General features: G+C 39.5%; 1 protein-coding gene across 2 annotated transcripts in view; it reads left to right on the top strand.

Annotated features, from left to right (window-relative positions):
* Positions 1–22,256, top strand: part of LOC127444526 (protocadherin Fat 1-like) — a 142,242-nt gene that overhangs the window by 117,165 nt on the left and 2,821 nt on the right. Inside the window, exons 20-29 of one of the 2 annotated variants that reach the window (XM_051703929.1) lie at positions 333–1,155; positions 1,262–1,393; positions 2,041–2,198; positions 10,908–11,364; positions 11,634–11,787; positions 17,230–17,340; positions 17,806–18,452; positions 18,537–18,674; positions 21,539–21,598; positions 22,010–22,045. In XM_051703929.1, coding sequence (XP_051559889.1) covers positions 333–1,155; positions 1,262–1,393; positions 2,041–2,198; positions 10,908–11,364; positions 11,634–11,787; positions 17,230–17,340; positions 17,806–18,452; positions 18,537–18,674; positions 21,539–21,598; positions 22,010–22,045 — 2,716 coding nt within the window. The remainder of the gene's footprint in view (positions 1–332; positions 1,156–1,261; positions 1,394–2,040; positions 2,199–10,907; positions 11,365–11,633; positions 11,788–17,229; positions 17,341–17,805; positions 18,453–18,536; positions 18,675–21,538; positions 21,599–22,009; positions 22,046–22,256) is intronic. The other variant, XM_051703928.1, reaches the window with a different exon arrangement.

The raw sequence follows: 22,256 nt of genomic DNA, 5'->3' as shown, positions 1-22,256 counted from the left end.
TAACCCAGATTTTTGCTTTTTTTTTTAAAGAAAAGGAGAGGCAAGTCAATTTATTTTTGTGGTAATCAATATTATGCCACAAATGCTGTCGATTGAGCTGAACTTGTATTAAACCAGGAATATTAATTTAAGGAAGGAAACAAGTCATAACAAGGGACTAGAATATCATGGGAAATGGGGGTGGACTGTTTTGACATGGAGTATTAAGCAACCACCCAGAATACCTTTGCAACCAAATAAAAATGTTAATTTTAAAATGTAAAAATGAAGTGGTCTTCTAAAAGTTGTGACTCTGAATCTTAAAACTCAATCCCTTTACTCTTTTGGCCCAGGTGACAGACAGTGGTCGACCGCCGCTGGTCTCTACATCGTTTGTGAGTATTCGTCTGATTGAAGAGAGCATCTATCCTCCTACCATTCTACCCCTGGATATCTTTATCACCACTGCAACAGATGAATATTCCGGTGGGGTTCTGGGTAAAATCCATGCCACGGATCAGGATGTTTATGACACTCTTACCTACAGCCTCGCCCCTGATAGTTCCTCCACCTCCCAACACTCTGGCCTCTTCTCCGTGTCCTCCACAGATGGGAAACTCGTGGCCCGTGGGAATCTGGACGCTGGTCAATATGGCCTTAACATTACAGTAACAGATGGCCGCTTTACCGCAGATGCCCGAGTCAACATTCATGTAAGGCAGGCCTTATCACAAGCGCTGGATAACTCCATCGCTGTCCGTTTCGCCGCTATAGCACCAGAGGAGTTCATTGGAGATTATTGGCGCAACTTTTTGCGGGCCTTGCGGAATATCGCCGGTGTTAGACGTGGAGATGTGCAGTTAGTCAGCTTACAACCTGCTGCTGATGCCTCTGGTGACCTCGAAGTCCTTCTAGCGCTGGAGAGGTCAGGAAGTCCATTCCAGCCTCAGGAAGTGGTGTACAGAAAGTTGAACGCTTCAGTTGGGGTAATCGAAGAGATGACCGGTGTCCGTATTGTTCGTGTTGTCAAGAAACTCTGTGCCGGTTTGGACTGTCCTCTTAGTTATTGCCAAGAGACGGTTTCCTTGGAGACGGGAGCAGTGTCAGCCTACAGCACGGCGAGGATCAGTTTTGTTACGCCACGTCATATGCGCACAGCCAAGTGTCTCTGTGAAGGTGCAGACTTATAACAAGAACTCAGTTTCAAACATTTATACATATATTACACTCCCAGTCCAGAGCAGTGTTAAGCCTTTGTGATTGTATTTATGTGTGATTGTAGGAGCTCAGTGTCCTGTCTTGAGCAAATTGTGTGAAGGAAGCCCCTGTCCTGATGGAATGGAGTGTGTAGAAGATCCCACATACACAAAGTTCAGCTGCATCTGTCCGGAAGGAAAGCAGGAGGAGTGTGGAGGTATAAACGCACATCTCTATGCTTCCATACACCATAGTTCAACTAAAATCTTATCTAAGGATGTCATTCCACTTGACGGCCATATTGGAAATGCCTCTTCAGTTTACATACCAAGAACATACGTCAAATTACTGCAGGATCTTACAAAAATGTGTAATAAATTTAGCTTCTTTTGCTCTAAGCTATTAAATTGTATTTTTCAGTGTGGTACAACAAATTGGCATGCATGTTCGAGTGCAAAAATACCAGGCCGTTACCAATAAAGCGATTGACTCTTTTAATTGAAAGGCAGGACCTCCTGTCCAACAGTCACCATGATGTGCGTTGCATTTTCCCCATTCATTTTTATAGCTGCATTTCTCCTCCTGATAGTGTTTCAGTTGCCTCGCTTATGCTCCCTATTAAAGAAAATTATCGGCTGGCAAGCCAAGCACTGTATTACAATCCCTCATACTTTTACATATAGACATTTAGCAGTCATATTTAAGTTGTGATTGGTCTTCTTTTGCTATTTTGCAAGCACTGTTTTTTCCATCATGAAATCTAAATCTTATTTTGTTAATGTGCATTATAAATACACGGTTTAGTGAAGAAATGATAATGTTGTCACTTATGTCACTTTTCTTTTTTTTTTTGGCCTGTTTTAGAGAGTCAGTCCTTAACGTTCAGTGGGAACGGATATGTGCGGTACAGGCTGATGGAGAATGAGAATAAGGAAGAAATGAAGCTGTCCCTCAGATTGAGAACATTATCCACCCATGCTACTGTTATGTATGCCAAAGGCACAGACTACAGCATACTGGAGGTGAGTGTATATGCTGTAACCCCCTTCAACCCTCAAAAAATGAAGAGAAATCAGAAATAGAGTTATTGCATAGCTGGGAGAAAAGAGGGGAATGCTTTCTCATGCATTCTGCTTTGGTGAGGGAAAACCACAAAACTGACAGAGAGAGAGCAAAGGAGTCTGGTAGTGCAATGCGAGCGGCATCATCTCGCTGCTGTCACATTTTAATAATGTGTAACTTTTTCTGCTTCTCCCTAAAGCATTATTAGGGGGCCAAGCAGCAAAGCTAATTGTACTGATTTTCTTCTTTTTTTGGGGTTCAAGCCTGAAGGGCTAGAAACCATATTGTTTTTGTCTAGATTTATATTATTATTATTTTTCTGCCCTAAAACTGATCGTGCAGACCAAACAGTAAGGCCTAGAGACTTGAAACTTTCAGGGATGGTAGTACTCCCATTGGCTCGCTGTATGTATTGAATCACCCCATAGGTGGCGCTATAGTGAATGAAACAAAAAAAAAAAATTCATTTTGGGCCATAACTCTTGAACCGTAAGGGCTAGAAACAAAATAATTTTTCATATGATTCTTTGCGTCATGGCAAAACTTTTAAGATCCGGACGTTTTTGGCTCGGCCCCTTTGTTTTCCTGCCATTATGGATTGTTTGAAAAAAAAAAAAAAAACTCTTCCTAGGCCGTTTGCCCGATCGGAATCAAACCAGTACAGAAAGATTCAGCAGAGTCCCAGTATGAAAAGTTATCAAAGGAATTTTAAAATTTGTATATATTATCAAACGGTACGCCAAAACGTTCGTAGTGGCCTTGTCCACTTTACTAAAATGGTTATAACTTTTGGACGGATTGAGATATTATCACCAAATTTGGTACACGTATGTATGGGATCATTCTGAGGATGCACATCTTTGCCTCTTGGTGGCACTATAATAATTAAAAAACAAAAAATGTCTCTAACTATGGAACCGCTGGACTATAAGAACAGTCGCATATCTTTAAAAACAGTGCTGCCATCGACCAATCAGCTTTTTTGCAGCTTTTATACAGGGTTAAATAAGGCCGATTGGAACTAAACTTCGTAGGCCTATTTGTCTCTTGGCCCAAGAGGTCTATGCAAAATGTGAAAACTGGACACCGGGAGGTGCTATCGCGTTTTACATGCGTGAAAATCATTGTATATACCACTGTGTTTCACAAAGAAACACGTTATTCATATCATATTGTATATCTCCTCATTCTGAACAACTTTGCCTGAAGTACAATTGGTGTGAAACAAAACGTTCAATAAATACTTCAGATTATTTTAAAAGAATACTTTTTTTGAACTAATCGTAGGCCGTTTGCCCGATTGGAACCAAACCACTGCAGAAAGATTCTCTGGAGTCCCAAAATGAAAAGAAATTTTAATTTATCAAACAGTATGCCAAAACGTTCGTAATGGGTGTAGCCACTTTTACTAAAATGGTTATAACTCTTGAACAGAATCAGATATTGTCACCAAATGTGGTATACATATGTATGGAGTCATTCTAAGGACACACAAAAACAACTGTGCATCTCCACCTCTTGGTGGCGCTATAATAGTAAAAACAAACGTTAAAATGGATCTAACAATGGAACGGTTGGGCCGATCGACTTGAAATTTTGCATGCAGTGTCTGTGTCTAAGATGCCATCAAGGTCTATGAGGACAGTTGCATACCTTGGAAAAAATGGCTACCAACAACAAAATCATCTTTTAGCAGCTTTTTAACTAGTCCTAGTCTGTTCACCCGATCGGAACTAAACCAGTGCAGAAAGATTTTCTGGAGTCCCATTATTAATAATTATCAAAAAGTTTTAACTTTCTATTCAACGTTGCATAGCTACACCAAAACGCAAGCAGTGGGCGTGGCCACTTTTACTTGGTTATAACTCTTGAACGGATATTTTCACAGAATTTTAGACACTTATGTATGGAGTCATTCTGAGGACACGTGAAAAAAAAACTGCATACCTATGCCTCTTGGTGGCGCTATAACAATCAGGGATGTAAAAAATAATATCTGGTGATACCTCACTTGATGTTTCTCAAAATTAAGGCACTTTAACATTGTTTTAGTTGCTTTCAGGCTATCTAATTAATACTTAACCTGTTGCATGTGAACTTAAAGGACCTTAAAGGCTTGAACCCTGTTAATTGCTGCTTGCAGCTATATTCTTATTCTTATTTATTTTTTTCTGCAATAAAGTGTATGGGCGTCAGAGACCGTAAGTCGTGGAGACACTAAACTTGGCAGGATGATCCCAAATCTCCCCCCCTGCCCCCCACCACCACTACTCATGCACACAAATGCACACCCAGATATTTCAGATCATTCCAAAGATATTAATGATACAATTCATTCGGTTTAACCCGATTTGAGTAATTGATCAATATCTACTCATCACAACCTACCAACGTAACCAAACTCGGTACACATAGTCAACAGGACATTTAGAAGGTGTCAACAAAGTTTCACACAGTTCAGCCCCTAGGGGGCGCTACAACTAAAAACTGTCAAAACTGTGCAGCCGTTTGAGCGACAATGTTCAAATTAAATATGCATCTTCTTTGGTTCAAATGCTAACATATTCTTAAAAAATTGGCCAATCAAATTTCAGTACCTTAACTCGTATTGGGAATGGCCGAGGGTTATGAAAATTACTATACACAAGCAGGGTCTGCATATCAAATTTTGTGACATTCAGCTACACGGTGGCATTATAATTAGCACATTTGCATTTTTGCTTATAACTCTGGAACCTTATAGGATTGAATTTCCATTTCTGCAAGAAATTTTTTTTACAATGTTGATTTATTCGAAAAACTTACTTTTTCGAACTCGTCCAAGGCCATTTGCCAGATTTCCATGAAACTTGGTATATATCATCTACAGACCCTCCTGACAAAACCTTATCAAAAGAATTATGATGCGTCAAATCATTCCAAAGATATAAGCAAATATGTTTTGGATGTGGCCTATAATGACTAATTAGCCTGTATCTTGTGGGTGCAATTTTCAAACTTAACTAAACTAGAGAACACTCTGAGGTAACATAACGAGTTTCATTCATTTTTTTTATGCTGGGGCACTGTAACTTAAGACAATCCTATTTTTGCAAATGTGCTCAAAGCAGGTGAAATGTCACACCAAAATAGTTGTCCACAGCATCCACAAGATCTTATCTGTCAAATTTGTTTGTTTTGGTTATCTCGCCATATGTGCTTGGCCCCCGACAATAGTCGCTTGTGGCTATATTTATTATTATTATTATTATGTATATGTTTTATATGGCAACCCATAGAACCATTCGCGGGAAAGTTATGAAATTTAGAGGACATGTACCGGGTCGAATGATACCCAGTTTTCCCATGTCGGCCATTTTTGGCATCAGCCATTTACATCAGCTGTATTTTACGAACGCATTGGGCTATCATTACGAAACATTAGCACCATGCCCTGAAGGTGTCGAAGAAGTTTGGGTCTTTTTGCTAACTTTGTAAGCTTATAACTTTTAATGACGCTGGTCTATTTTCATGAGACTAGTCTTATGTTCCTGAGGACTTGCCGAGCGCAACGATACCACATTTGTAATGGTTCACCTTATGACCTGTTGCCTTTTTAAAATTAGTTTCGAAACTACTTTAGTGAATTGCCTCTAGGCCGTCCGTCCGATTGGAACGAAACCACCAACAGTAGAATAGCTGTAAGCAAGTTCTTTGATATAGGGAGGAACATGGCAAAATGTCGATTCAAAGGGCCAAAAACAAGCTGATGATTTTAAAAGTTGTCTCTGCTTTTACGTAAATGGATATAACTCTTAAACGGAATGAGATATTTTCACCAAATTTTACACACTTATGTAAGAGCTCAGTCTGAGAACACATAGAAAAAGTTGTGGGGCTTGGCCACATGTTGGGACTATAACAGGAAAAAACATGAAAGTGGCTGTAACTACGGAACTGTTGGTCCAATTGACTTCAAAATTTGCATGCAGTGTCTTTGTGGGAGTTGCCATCATTGACCATGAGGACAGTCGTGTGTGTGTGTGTATGTATGTATGTATGTATGTATGTATGTATATGTATATATATATATATATATATATATATATATATATATATATATATATATATATATATATATATATATATATATATATATATATATATATGAACATGGCCGCCATTGGCCAATCATCAACGTATTTAACGGCGAGCATGCCAAACAAGGCTGTATCTTGGTTATACTTTGGCCTATTAAAATGAAACTTGGTGCATGTGATAGCTATCATACCCTGATGGTACCTGACAGAGCATGTAAGCGAAGTGGAGCTCAATTACTCATTCCATGCGTGTGCACTCCGCTCAGCCGCTCACGGCTAAAGCGGACGCTCCGCTCAAGTAGCGCTTAAGCTCACCGGTAAAAAAGCGTTCTCAAATCCCGCTCCGACATTAAATTTCTCTGTAGTATACTTGGTTCCAAACATGTACACGGTGGGTAGCTACAGTGGCCCGAGCAACTGCCCCTTTGCCGACATGGGCTGAGGTGCCCCTCTGGGTGAAATATAGACTATAGGCTGACATTTATTAAATTATCAAATGATTAGTAATGTACACATCTGAAATTATGTGATTGTATTGTGTTTTTGTATATAAAATCTCGCTGTTTATTTTGGACTGGTTTACAACTGCTGTTGGATAATTGGGTCAACCAGACCTTCCTTATCAATTGTAATCAGTAAAATATTTATCTGTTATGGCATTGAACATCTTCAAATAATGCCTTAAAAAAATTCATTTCTGAATTCCCTTTATTTACTTCAAACAAGTCATCAAACATGCCTCTACAAGTGATAAAACGTATGCGCGTTGGCATGGAAACTCGCATACGTGCAAATTTGCGCTTTTCAGTTTAAACTGGACCCGAGGGATACAACCGACCCAGAAATCCACAATCTTTTAAACTTTAAAGTTTGTCCGAGTCGTTTATGGTAATAATGAAAACATGGACTGGTACCAGGAAAAATATTGCAGGTAAAAGTGAAATTCATAATTGTTCTTCAGTTGTCTCCACGGAATGATTATAGATTTGATACTTTAATATGTTTCTGATTTAATGCTATCAGACTTTGGGACTGTAAATTAAAATGAGCAATTTCTCATCCTAATTTTGTGTTCAGTTTTAAAGGGTTTATTAAGTTATCCAGAAAAGAGCAGTGAATGTTTTTCTCTTTTTCAGTGTTGTTGCTTTATTAATATTCCCTATAATTTTATATGTATGAATCATATGCAATGGATTTGGATTTTTATATAATTATTATATTAGTAGATACCATGTGCCCCCTTTGTTTTTCCTTGATATTTTTAAAGCAGCATAAAGTGAATCTGGACATTATATGCGTCAAATGATCATGTCTTGTGCATGCGCTCTTTATATGTACAGCAGGGTTTAACCGTGGATTAACAAATAAAAAATATTTGTCCTGCATAAAGTGAGATTTTGTCCTAATATAAATATATATAATATATAATAGAATGCTGCACCTGCAAATTAGGAAACACTGATATGCAAGATCATACATGTTTATTGGTTTTGATGCAGGGATTTTTTGTGTGTTTGCTGGGATTCAAGGAAAAATGCTTTGCCAGTATACAGTATTATTAAGCTTACATATTCAATTAAGGATGCTCTAACGTTCGCTGCCCTGCAGAACCGGGCCTGCATCCAGCTGGCAGCTGCACTGACATGATTGCAAAACAACAAGATACATAACTTATCTATTAATTTATTATTGAATAGTAGTGTTGCCTACTTGCTCACCTTTTGCTGCACTACCATGTTCGCGTAACACTCATGCTCTCTGGCAATGTTACACGTACGATTCCAAAAGGAATATTTGCTAATTCTCACGGTCTCTCCACACTCCATTTCGATTTCCTCGTTCTTAACTTTGATTTATATTTTGCATTTATTTAGGCTATAAGGTTTGCAACTTCACTAAAACAATGTTTGAGCTTCATGACCTCAGGCCTATTGCTTCCTTTCGCAGATTCCCAAACCAGCATATAACATAGCGCATTCTGGGTTGAGCGAGCGGCACTGAGCGGCCTGAGCGAGTGGAGTGGAATCTTCAAAAAGGCGCTCTCCACTGTGCTCTCTGCTGTGCTCGCATGCTCTGGTAGCTGAGCAGTTTCGGATCAGTGCCACCTATTGGTCAAGAAATATGAAAAATAGCTTTCATTGCTCATAACTACTCAATAGTGTGGCCTAAAATCATGAATAATTTATCCTATAATCGAATAATTTGGCCCAGTTCATGAGACTGGTCTCATCCAGTTTCTTGTGTTATGGTTATGACAATGATGCCATATTTCCCATGTTTGCCCTATTGCCTGTCTACCATTTTGAATTTCATTGAAATTATATATTTTCCAACTCCTCCTACAGCATTCTTCTGATCTTTACTTGAAACTTGTCATCATGCTTCTTTGTTCGCTCAAGTTGCCAATGATGGGCTTGACCCCAGTATTGCTGCTTGCGGAACATGGCTGCCATTGGCCGCCAACATGGCAAATTCAGCTATTAGACAAGGTTAACAAAAGCTGATCGGAATGAAACGTGGTGGACATATTTGACTCTTTGCATGAGAGGTTTTTTCAAAATGTTACAATAAATTGGTCACTGGTTGATGCCGTTACATTTTATTTGTGCGTTAATGGTTTTGTATAGTGCAGTGTTTCACAAAAACACAAGTAATTCATATCTTATGATAGCTGTCCTAATTTTGAGCAACTTTGCCTCAAGAACCATTGGTGTCAGTCAAATCATTCATGAAATATTTGAGATTACATAGTCTACATTTGCGAACTAGTCCTAGGCCGTTCATCAGACCTTTACCAAATGTGGCCTATATCATCATTACACCATGCTTGCAAAAAGTTATCAAAAGATTCTTGATTGACCAAACCTTTCTCCTATAATGCAACAACGAATATTATGCAAGGATGCCAAAAAGAATCTGAGGCTGTATCTTTTCAACGCTTTGGTTAATCGACATGAAAATTTATATTATGCCAATATAACCACCGCCTGACAAAATCATATCAATTTGGTCGTAATACCACCTATTGGTCAAAGGTGAAATGAAATTCTATTACATTTATAAGTAATTCAGATCATGGATTTTAAACCGCTTTGAATATAGCATTCAAGTGCTGAATTTCGGCAGTCACATTTTCTGCCATTGGTCTGCTTTGCCCCGGAGCTTGCAGCTATATTTCATCTTTTATCCATCTAATTTATTTAACTGGGTGAATACTCCTATCTCACACCTGAAGTATTTCAGTCTTGTTGTGATATGATCATCTCTTTAACTACTGCTTACTTGGATAGCAATTTGGGGCGTCATTTTTGCGTTATTTTTGCACATTTTAGGGTATCACAGGCCTGTTTCTAATCTAAATATTCTGCTGCAAGATTTTAGGCCAAAATGTGTATAAAAGCTGTTGCGCGACGAGCAAGAGAAAGACACAGTGGGTATGGCGTCAGGCCTCAAAGAGTTGTTTTTTTTATTATAATAAACAACAAAAAAGGTGAAACCAAACAGAAGTGACACCAAACGGAATTACAAAAATAAAGTATGTTTTCAAACAACCTTAGTCAACACCCCTTAGACTCATTACGCCCTTTCGCACTCTCTGATTCCCTATGGACAAATAGGCCATACTAAATAAAAGGTGATAAACGTTTAACGTCGTGATGAACTAGATCTCTATAACAAACGAAAGCGTTACAGAGGAATCGGCTCATCCGATAACATAGCTAGATTGAACGGCAGCTGGTGTGCGTAGGATCTAGCACAGTAGGTAAGATGGTTCTTCTGGTAACTTAGTAAGTGTAACGACAACGCCATTTCTGACCATTTTTGTGCCCTAGGTGAGATCGCTGTTGTTGATGGGTGGAGGTGGTGGTGTATTAGCAACTTGCGCAGCGATCTCGTTATTGCTGCTTCCGTTTGCCAGAGCGACCTCATACTTTGTGGTGGTGGTGTTTGTGCCCTCCACGTTGTAAATGGGATGCCAATGTTCACTCTGGTTTTACTCTGTGTCTCATAGCAAGTCTTCGAATTTTGGCGAAGCTCAATTTATTTTCCTCTGTACACATTTGCCATGGTTGTCCATATTCCCCTGGCTGAACCAAGTAGCCACGCCCCAAACTTACGCTATAGGTTGAGCTAGAACTGGATGGGTGGAGCCGAGCGGGCCACTCAAAAAGTAAACATCAATGTTTTGATAGTGCCTGGGAAGCTCAGTGTTTATACATTTGGGTGAGGTAAACCAATGATTGGCTTACTAATAGTTGTCAATGAACAATAAACTGGGAAATTAGAATGTATTTTGACATCAAAAAAGTTACACACTTCACCTTTAATGGCAGCAGTGATGAGGCTCCATTAACTTTGGGTGCCCCTCCTCTCTTGCCGACTCCAGTTGTGGATCTGGCTGAAAAACAGGGCTTGGAAGAGGCGGGGCGATGGTGATGCAAAGGAGGGGTGTGTTGTTCCGTCACAATGTTTAAGGGAAATTATAGTTTTGGGGGGCATATATTTAGATACAGTGAATGGTTACCATATCTCAAAATTGCAGATTGACATTGATTTCTTTGTCACGCTGTCCCTGTGTATTTATTTCAGATTGTGAACGGCCGTCTGCAGTACAAGTTTGACTGTGGCAGTGGCCCAGGTGTGGTGTCCGTACACAGTACCCAGGTCAGTGACGGACAGTGGCACACAGTCTCTCTCGAGGTAGATGGCAACTATGCTAGACTGGTCCTGGATCAGGTCCATGCCGCATCAGGCACAGCTCCGGGCACTCTGCGTACCCTTAACCTCGACTCCAGTATCTTCTTTGGGGGTCACACCCGGCCATCGTCCGGCTCAGGGAGACTGGTGGTGAACGGGCTGCGGGGCTGTCTGGAGAGAATTGTGTTGAACGGGAGGGAGCTGCCGCTGTCTCAGGTTCGAGGAGTTCACTCAGTCCTGGAGGAGCTGGTTGAGGCGGCTCCTGGGTGCAGCTTGTCTCCACCGGTTCAGGGCTGTTTCAGTAACCCCTGCACTAATGGAGGCACATGTTCATCACTGCCGAATGGAGGTATGGATGGTGTTTTTGTTTTTTTGACTCACTGTAGTTCTTAACTAATCATAAAAATTATTGCCAAACATGTTTTAACTCGCACCATGCTAGACTGTACCTGTTCTCAACTCTATAGAAAATGTCTTACATATGGTTTGTGTGTAGGTGCATATGTGAGCATACACTGTTGTCTTTACAGATTCACAGTCATTTTTTACCTGTCTAAACAATAAAAGGGTTAAATGAAGTGGACTAGCTAACACACTTTATTTTGTGCTGTTCTGTAGGGTATTTCTGTAAGTGCACAGCTGCATTTATGGGCACACACTGTGAAGTCAGTATCAGTTCCTGTGCTTCTAATCCTTGCCTCTATGGAGGTACTTGTGTCCCACGGGGAGGAGACTTCTACTGCCAGTGCAGAGGACAATATTCTGGCCAACGGTGAGAGTACACACAAACATAAAGTGGCCCCATGAAGTATATGGACTAAAGGTAGACCGATATATTGGTTTTACCGATGAATCGGTGCCAATAGTTGCTTTTTGCAACTATTGTTATTGGCAAAAATCTGTGCCAATAGTTGCAGATAGATTATTATTATTTTTTTATTTTTTTAATATATATATTTCTTCATTTCAAAATAAAAGGAAAAATATGATTTATTATTAGTTTTTTGTACATTCTAAAAATCGATTTTAAAAACTATCGGCCGATTATTCAGTTATCAGCCTTTCCCACCACCTTAGTTATGGTATCGGCAAAATCCACTATCGATCGACCTCTTATATGGACACTTAAGTCACTCTTAAAAATGTGTGCATGTAATTTAATTAGATACAAAATATCAAACCAAGTTGCACAAACAAATGATTCTAGACGCTTTGCCATGTTTGCAATAACTTTTAAACTACTAGTCTCAAGATAATTTTAAGTGGATGTATGAAGTCACACAGGTGTCCAAGCAGAGGTATAGTTCATCACATTAACTATGGACCATGTTCCACTAAGTTTGACCACCTGAAAGGGTTTAAACACCCTTTATCTTACATTTGAGATGTGTGTGTGTGTGTGTATATATTACTTAGTTCTTAATACTGTGTATTGCCCCCTTTAGCATCAATGACAGCGTGCAGTCTTTTATAATAGTTGTCTATGAGGCCCCAAATTTTTGCAGGTGGTATAGCTGCCCATTCGTCTTGGCAAAATGCCTCCAGGTCATGCAAAGTTTTTGGTCGTCTTGCAAGAACTGCACATTTGAGATCTCCCCAGAGTGGCTCGATGATATTAAGGTCAGGAGACTGTGATGGCCACTCCAGAACTTTCACCTTTTTCTGCTGTAACCACTGGAGGGTCAAATTGGCCTTGTGCTTAGGTTCATTGTCGTGCTGGAAAGTCCAAGAGCATCCCATGCGCAGCTTTCGTGCAGAAGAATGCAAATTGTCTGCCAGTATTTTCTGATAACATGCTGCATTCATCTTGCCATCAATTTTCACAAGATTCCCCATGTCTTTTGAGCTCACACATCCCCAAAACATCAGTGAGCCACCACCATGCTTCACAGTGGGGATGGTATTCTTTTCACTATAGGCCTTGTTGACCCCTCTCCAAACATAGCGCTTATAGTTGTGAACATAAAGCTCTATTTTGGTCTCGTCACTCCAAATTACAGTGTGCCAGAAGCTGTGAGGCGTGACAAGGTGTTGTCGGGCATATTGTAACCGGGCTTTTTTGTGGCATTGGCACAGTAAAGTCTTCTTTCTGGCAACTCGACCATGCAGCTCATTTTTGTTCAAGTATCGTCATATTGTGCTCCTTGAAACAACCACACCGTCTTTTTCCAGAGCAGCCTGTATTTCTCATGAGGTTACCTGTGGGTTTTTCTATGTATCCCGAACAATTCTTCTGGCAGTTGTGGCTGAAATCTTTCTTGGTCTATCTGACCTTGGCTTGGAATCAAGAGATCCCTGAATTTTCCACTTCTTAATAAGTGATTGAACAGTACTGACTGGCATTTTCAAGGCTTTGGATATCTTTTTATATCCTTTTCCATCTTTATAAAGTTCCATTACCTTGTCACGCAGGTCTTTTGACAGTTCTTTTCTGCTCCCCATGGCTCAGTATCTAGCCTGCTCAGTGCATCCATGTGAGAGCTAACAAACTCATTGACTATTTATACACAGGCACTAATTGCAATTTAAAAAGCCACAGGTGTGGGAAATTAACCTTTAATTGCCATCTAAACCTGTGTGTGTCACCTTGTGTGTCTGTAACAAGGCCAAACATTCAGGGGTATGTAAACATTTGATCAGGGCCATTTGGGTGATTTCTGTTATCATTATGATTTAAAAAGGAACCAAACAACTATGTGATGATAAATGGCTTCATATGATCACTATCCTTAAATAAAAGACTGATCATTTTTTGCATGATCAGTCTTATTTTCAAAATCAATGCCAAAATTTCACAATTTCTGCCAGGGTATGCAAACTTTTGAGCACAAATGTATATATACTGTCCTCCCTTCATGATTGTTTTTTGTTGTTTTTTTGGGAGATTGACAGCAAGCTAAACTCCATTCAATGAAAGAGTCAAGAATTGAGCATCCTAGCTCCAGTATTTATTGAAGTACAGTAGGTAGGACTTCATGTCAACTCAATCATGAATCGGAGTGGAACTAAAACAAAATAAAGAAACTACAATGAATTCCCGCTATATATGTAATGCATTTTCAATATGAACTCAAACAAACTGTGTCTTCAGTAAATTATATCTTAAAGACCAAGTATGTCACAAACATGATGCTACTTATCATAGGACATCTAAATCAGGCTAAATCTTTAGATTACTAATTCAGTAATGAACTTAATATAGCACAGATCAAATGTAAGTAATAAGATTAACTTAATTTAAAGATTACTTCGCATTAAGGAACATTACAATTCTGAGTAACCATGCTTATGGACTTACATCATGCTAGCTTAATCAAAATAACTCTGGTAAGCATTAAATAACCAAAAATGTATTAACACTTAACATGTACACCAGGGGCCAAAAGTTTGGAATAATGGACAGATTTTGCCCTTATGGAGAGAAATTGGTACTTTGATTCACCAAAGTGGCATTTAACTGATCACAATGTGTAGTCAGGACATTAATAACATGTAAAATTTCTATTACAATTTGAAAAAAAAAATTCAAAACTTCTTAAACTACTTCAAAGAGTTCTCATCAAAAAATCCTCCACATACAGCAATGACAGCTTTGCAGATCCTTGGCATTCTAGCGGTCAGTTTGTCCAGATACTCAGGTGACATTTCACCCCATGCTTCCTGTAGCACTTGCCATAGATGTGGCTGTCTTGTCGGGCACTTCTCATGCACCTTATAGTCTAGCTGATCCCACAAAAGCTCAATGGGGTTAAGATCAGGCGACTGTGCCGGCCAGTCCAGCACCGTCAGTACTCTTGAGGACTGCTTTGTCCCCAAATAGTTTTTGCATAACTTAGAAGTATGCTTAGGGGGATGGCATGGCATTGGAGAATGGAATGATATCCTTCCTTGTTTAGGGTTCCTTGCATTCAGTATAAATCTCCAACTCTTCCAGCACCAAAGTACCCCCTTAACTTTACATTTCCTCCACCATGCTTGACCGATGGTGTTAAGCATTCCTCCAACATCTTTTCGTTCACCCTTCGTCTCGCATATATTGTCCTGTTTGAGCCAAAAACTTCAAACTTTGATTCATCGGTCCATAACACTCTTTTCCAGTTATCTGTTGTCCAATGTCTGTGTTTCTTTGCCCACTCTAACCTTTTTTAAAAAGGTTTTCAAAAGTGGCTTTTTCTTTGCAATTCTTCCCATGAGGCCTGAGTCTTCTCTTTACTGTTGTACATGAAACAGGTGTTGAGCGGGTAGAATTCAATGAAGCTTGAGCTGAGGACATGTGAGGCATCTATTTCTCAAACTAGAGACTCTGATGTACATATACCCTTGTTTAGTTGTACATCTGGCCTTCCACATCTCAACAACTGGCTCTCTTGTTGGAGCCAGTTGTCCTTTGTCTTTGAAGACTGTAGTGTACACCTTTTGTATGAAATCTTCAGTTTTTTGGCAATTTCAAGCATTGCATAGCCTCCATTCCTCAAAACAATGATTTACTGATGAGTTTCTAGAGAAAGCTGTTTCTTTTTTGCCATTTTTGACCTAATATTGACCTTAAGACATGCCAGTCTGTTGCATACTGTGGCAACTCAAAAACAAACACAAAGACAATGTTAAGCTTCATTTAATGAACCAAATAGCTTTCAGCTGTGTTTGATATAATGGCAAGTGATTTTCTAGTATCAAATCAGCAATTTAGCATGATTACTCAAGGATAAGGTGTTGGAGTGATGGCTGCTGGAAATGGGGCCTGTCTAGATTTGATAAAAATTACTTTTTTCAAATAGTGATCGTGCTGCTTTTTACATCAGTAATGTCCTGACTATACTGTGTGATCAGTTGAATGTCACTTTGGTGAATTAAAGTACCAGTTTCCTTCTGAAACAGCAAAATCTGTACTTTATTCCAAACTTTTGGCCCCCAGTGTATAATATGTAAAGAATAAAACTACTTGCAGCCATTGCTTTCTTAAACTTCACAAGCAAAGGATTGATGAGGATTGAGGGTCCTGTATGTTTCTGATGCAACATGTAACTGAACTAAATGAACTTCCTATTTCCCTTTTATATATTATATATAAATATATTTTAACTCGTATTGGGAATTGCAGAGGGTTATGGAAATTGCTATACACAAGCAGGGTGTCAACTCAAAGCTGCATATCACATTTTGTGACAACGATGGTGTTATAAGTAGCTAATTCACGTTTTTGCTCATAACTCCGGAACCATATAGGCTACAATACAAATTTGTAGCTTCTCTAAATCCACCAGTACCCCAGTGATATGGTGACATAGATTTTCATTCCTGCAAGAAAACTTTATCACAAATATTTTTTGAAAAACCTACTTTTTCAAACTTGTCCTAGGACGTTTTTTCGATTCTCACGAAACTTGGTGTATATATCATCTACAGACCCTCCTGACAAAAAGTAATCAAAAGAATTTTGATGTGTCGAATCGTTCCAAAGAAATAAGCAAATGTTTTGGCCGTGGCCTATAATGACTAATTAGCCTGTATCTTGTGTGCAGTTATCAAACCTAACAAAATTTGTACACATGGACAAGAGAACACTCTGAGGTAACATAACGAGTTTCGTTAATTTTTTATGTTAGGGGGCGCTATAACTTAAGATAATCCTATTTTTGCAACTGTGCTCAAAGCAGATGAAATATCACACCAAAATAGCTATCTACAGCATCCACAGGACATTTTCTGTCAAATGTGTTTGCTTTGGTCATTTCACCATGTCGGGTGGCCCCTGACAATAGTCGCTTGCGGCTATATTTAAAATTTAAATTTCATCTGGACCCCACTGCACTGAATCTTGTTCTTCCTTTTTTGTCTAATTGTATTTAAAGTTCAATATTTATTCATTTAGTTATTTCTCCACTTCATGTTTTATACTCCAGATACGCAGCCAAATAAAAGTAAATCTTTGTCAGCACTTTCATTAGTTAAACTGGATTTATATGAATGGTTTGAATCAAACTTTAGAAAATACTTAAGTTTCAGGCAGCTTTATCAATAATTCCTTAAATTTGAAATGTAATCAGAATCTTGGAGATGTGATTGGCAATCTGATTAAATTCAGTAAAACAGAATATATTTTCTATATGAGAAATTTTCATTGCAATAATAATCAGTCCAAATTTAGTTTTTCTTATTTAGAGTTTGACTAATATGGGTTTCTGACTGACATTTTGGCTTAATTTTCTGTCAGGTGTCAGCTGGGTCCGTACTGCACAGATAACCCATGCAAGAACAGCGGCAAGTGCATCGATAGCCTGGATGGCCCCGTGTGCGAGTGTGAACCTGGTTTCCAAGGAGACAGGTACATCTCTTGACCGTTTGAATTAACCTGTGAGTCTCGATAGAACAAGTCAACAATGAATCAAATGCACATAATGAAGTTCTTCTTTATTAGATACTACATCCCTTGACATGCTTTCGATGGAATTTTATAGTTTTTGTGAGCTGATGTGCCCACATGCATATTCTGCCAGGCAAAGCCACAACGAAGTATCTACACAACGATCTGTCCTCTTGACAGACAATTTTGGCTCAACTATGCTCAGTTTCAGAGAAAACAGAGTGTGACAGTTGCAACAACTATGAAATTAATACGAAAACAAAGGCATCTAAGTCATGTTTCTTAGTTTCAGTGTTGCTGTAGTTACTGCATTTTGTCTGGGCAGTTTTGTGTACTTTTGAATTGTATATGTACAGTATCTGTGTATTAACATTACGTGTGTGTGTGTGTGTGTGTGTGTGTGTGTGTGTGTGTGTTTGTTTGTAGGTGCCTCAGTGATGTTGATGAGTGCCTGAAGAACCCTTGCGCTAACGGCGGTCACTGCCAAAACACATACGGCTCCTTTAATTGTAACTGCCCTGCGGCCTACAGCGGACGACAATGTGAACTCCGTGCCGAAATCCGCAATGAATTTGTCTCCACCTCTTGGAACATTGGCCTGGAGGAAGTTATCGGAATAGTAGTCTTCGTCTCCAGCATCTTCCTTCTTGTCCTCCTTTTCATCGTGGTTCGCAAGCGCATATGTCGGCGCTCGAAATCAAAATCTGATGATGACAACAAGCGCGGTGTAGGCATGGGGGCCCCGCACGCCTTCCTCCAGCGGCCGTACTTTGACTCCAAACTCAACAAGAACATCTACTCGGACATCCCGCCGCAGGTCCCGGTGCGGCCAATCTCCTACACTCCCAGCATTCCCAGTGACTCCCGCAACAATCTGGACCGCAACTCCTTTGAGGGCTCAGCCATACCAGAGCACCCAGAATTCAGCACATTCAACCCCGACTCGGTGCACGGACACAGAAAGACAGTGGCCGTTTGCAGCGTTGCACCTAACCTGCCGCCTCCCCCTCCCTCCAATTCAGTGTCCGACAGCGACTCAATACAGAAGCCCAGCTGGGATTACGATTACGATGGTACGTACCGGGACACATTTGCTATCCAAACATGTTGTGTATGTAACCTTTGTAACACAATTTCATATTTTCTTTCCCACACAGCTAAAGTGGTGAACTTGGACCCGTGTCTGAGTAAGAAACCAGTGGAGGACAGTGCGTGTCACCCTTACAACAACAGAAGTAGCATGTCAGAGGTCCAGTCTCTCAGCTCCTTCCAGTCCGAGTCCTGTGACGACAACGGTAAGTATAGATGGGGATGACCAGTCTGTTTTCTTTAACACTTTTGATTGTGATTAATTCAACGCTATGTTGTTATTTGAGGATGTTCTCTTGTTATTTGAGCCCCATCACATGGTGCCACTAATGCCTGGGATTTTATACTGAACATCTGCTAACCCTGTGTTTTCTCTTTTACTGCTGTAACCGAGTGTAAAGGATGATTTGTTTTGGGTCATGTGTTGTCGTCTTTCTCTCTCTTTCTTATCGCTGCACTGGGGCTTCAGCTCCCATTTGGATCAAATCTCACCACAGACACAGAGCAAGGTTTTAAAATAGAGGCCTGCTCGTAAGTGAACACTTGCCCACGGTGGAAGGAAGTGATCACTAAAGGCCCTGTGAAATTCTCAATGCATAAAAGAAAGCATGTTTTTTTTTTCTCCAAACCCCTTGTCTCTTTCTTTTCCCACTATTGCTCTTGGCTACTTCTCATTAGTTTAAGTTCAAGGCAACATCTAAGGATGACCTATAAAGTATTTTTTAACTTCTCTGTATGGAATTCATGTTTTGTATTTCTTTTTTTTTTTCTCATTTGGTTCTCTTAATGAAGCCAGTGGATGGTTGAAGACAGCAGCTCAGAGTGTAAAAGCAGGGTATGAAAAGTACATATGATGGGTCTCCAGCACTCATCATTTCTGTTGGTCACAGCTGATCCTAATTACTAGGTCCTTTCACATGACTCGCTTCAACATTTCACAATGCTTTGCACTCTATGGAGCAAAGAATACGTTACCCCCAGCACAGGTCAGATGTTGTAACGCAGCGTTCAAAGTTCAAACAATTTCATCTTTGACCCCATTTGCCGCTGACCTTTCGAAGCACAGCCAATAATTTACAGGACAATTCATGTGACGTTCATATCACAAAAATCAAAAAAAGATAGAAGAGAGTCTGCTCCTTTTCAGATCCTGATCTAGATACATTGAGTTGTACGACCACGTTGAAGGCAAATTAAGATATTCAGTAAATTATTGTTATACTCTAGTGATAGGCTGACATCAGTTAATTAGCTGATATTTTGGCCACTTTAAGGTTATTGCATTGGCCAATTACTTTTGCATTAAGTGTTACCTCTAAAGAGAAAGGGGGGAATGCAATTAAAATAAATTGTGCCTGGTAAAAGCGCTGTTTATTTGCTTGCGTTTTGTACGCCGGTATAGTGCTCGATTCACTAAAGGAATGATGCAGATCAGGCAACGGCGCAAACATGGCCACAAAATCTGTGCTGAATGCAATTTCCAAGGTGCTGGACTGCTAATAAAATTCAGTTTACCGCCTGTTTTTCTCAGGTGATAATAGCACAATGTTATTATGATTTCGCAGGCCAAAAAGCACAGAGTTTTGTGAATAAAGTACAATCTATAATGAGCCTAATTTACATAGAAAGTAGGTGTGTTTGCATGGAAAGGAATGTCAGTGACTTCATTTAAATACTCAAGACATAGGACTGTTTCAGCTCTGATTGCTCCTGCTTAAACTAGATTGCGGGTGGTTAGTGAATATGACCCAGGTTTTTGCACTGAAATGCCACGTGCAAAAGTTGTGCAACTGTTGAGTGAATTCACCCCTAAAGTCCTAAGTACACTTCGGTTGTGACGCGATTGCTTAGCGGCACATCCACTGTTGTTGTTTCTACCTATTATATCTTCCAGCGCTTCTTCGTGACAACAACGGCTCAACAGCTCCACCTTGTGGACCCACCTATTATTGCAAATAATTCCATTCGTATTCAGTGCTGATGATGAAATTTGTGTCACGCTTCCTGTAAGCAGACGCCTAGCGTTCGCATCTAACCAAAGTATACTTGGGGACTTAAGTGTTACCTCCCTCGTCAGTCCAAAAGCTACCAACAATCTTGTTAATGGATAATGCTTTTTGTAAGTTTCTGTAAATTGTTTAAATGGTTTCAATTGTTTTTGGAGAAATTTAGAGTAAATATTGGCTAAATTAAATTCTTTTTTAATTTTAACAATTTTATGTACATCTAAGTTTGCTTTAAACACATACATATCGGCCATCAACCACCTTGCTTTTTTTCCACATTGGCCATAAAATTGAAATAAAACAAACATTGTTCGACCACTATTATATGCACATTAGGTGAATGTGAATCAAGAAATATTAAAATAGTAAAACCACCATTCATGGTGCTATCTGAAATGCAAATGTGGAGGTTGAAGCAACTCATAACACTTGTGTTGAAGCGAGTCATGTGAAAGAGACTTAAGTCATCTAATCTTTGACTCTTGACTCATTTGTCCTTTTCAATCCCCTGACCCTGACCTAACAACTCTCCAACTGAATATCTTATACACTAATGATTTATATTGAAATTTCGTTATGGGAATGTACCTGCATTTCTTCTAAAACTTACTGCCGCTTTTTATTTTACACCATCGTGTCTGTTGATTTTGGGGCCAGAGAGTGTCTTTATTCTGTTTTATCTTTGAGAATTTTCCTGATCCTTCCTTCCATTTTTTTGTTCATGTGTCTTAATCATGAGCACAATGTCAGTCTTCACTCCCACTGTCCTCAACCCAGAGGTGTGCCTTACCGTCAAAATCAAGTCCCTCTGTCATTCACCCATCCCTCAATTCACACCCTAGTCAAAATGTAAAACTCTTTGAAGTATTATCTGTTGTTCTGACACACCGGTAAATCAAATCAAGCCATCAGTTTTGTCAGAATGAAGTGTCTCATTAAAAGAAATGCTTTTGTCTCTGTTGTTCCCTCTCGCCCTCGCAAACTTGCTTTCCAGTGTCTCTTTTCTGTCATGTTTTCTTCTAAAAAATTAATGTTAGATTTCTCTTATCTACCCTTCCCACAAGCCTCCCTAGTGACAGTAATCCACCTTGTCAGCTCTGTTGTTGACTCGGTGGAGAAAGAAGGTATTCTTTTACTGCTTCATTAGCTGATTGTTGAGTGTCTGGTCTCAGTGTCGTTAATGTCTAATGGGTGATTATTAGGTCTCAAAATGCCATTTTCTTCACCCTAAATATGTCCAGTGATGCTTTAAAAGTGACTAATCACAAATGTCAATCATATGCCTCTTTAGCCATTCAGGTGTCTCATTTGAGATGCAAAAATGTAATCTTGTCACTCTTAATTGGAAATTTACCTGCAAATGTAATGTGCCAGGGGCAACTTTCACACTTCCCACTATGTTTCTGTGCAAGCAAATGGCATGAATATTGTCACATACTCTCATGTTTACTCATCTTTTGTATTCACCTCCTACACCTTCTCTTTCTCTCATTTTCTCCTTCTCTCCTCTTATTTTCTCTCCACTTTGTATAAAGAGTCATTCTCGGCTCACAAACACAAGAACCCAAGAGGTGATTTATTTTATTTCGTACGTTTTGCCTGAAGCCTTTTGATTTGAGTTTTTTGCTTTCATTTAGTTTGTTTACCCCCTTTAATAAAAACTCTGCATGCCCACAGTTCTGTGACAAAAAACTTCAAAACAACTCTTTTCTTTTGGTGGCATTGGACCCACGGAAGAGGCAACATTGCCGTTGATTTTTGTCACTGCACTAATAAAGTGTC

The sequence above is a fragment of the Myxocyprinus asiaticus genome, chromosome 8, assembly GCF_019703515.2.
Source record: "Myxocyprinus asiaticus isolate MX2 ecotype Aquarium Trade chromosome 8, UBuf_Myxa_2, whole genome shotgun sequence".
Lineage (NCBI taxonomy): Eukaryota > Metazoa > Chordata > Actinopteri > Cypriniformes > Catostomidae > Myxocyprinus > Myxocyprinus asiaticus.
Note: the sequence above shows the minus strand (reverse complement) of the source record. Positions and strands in the feature narration are given on the sequence as shown.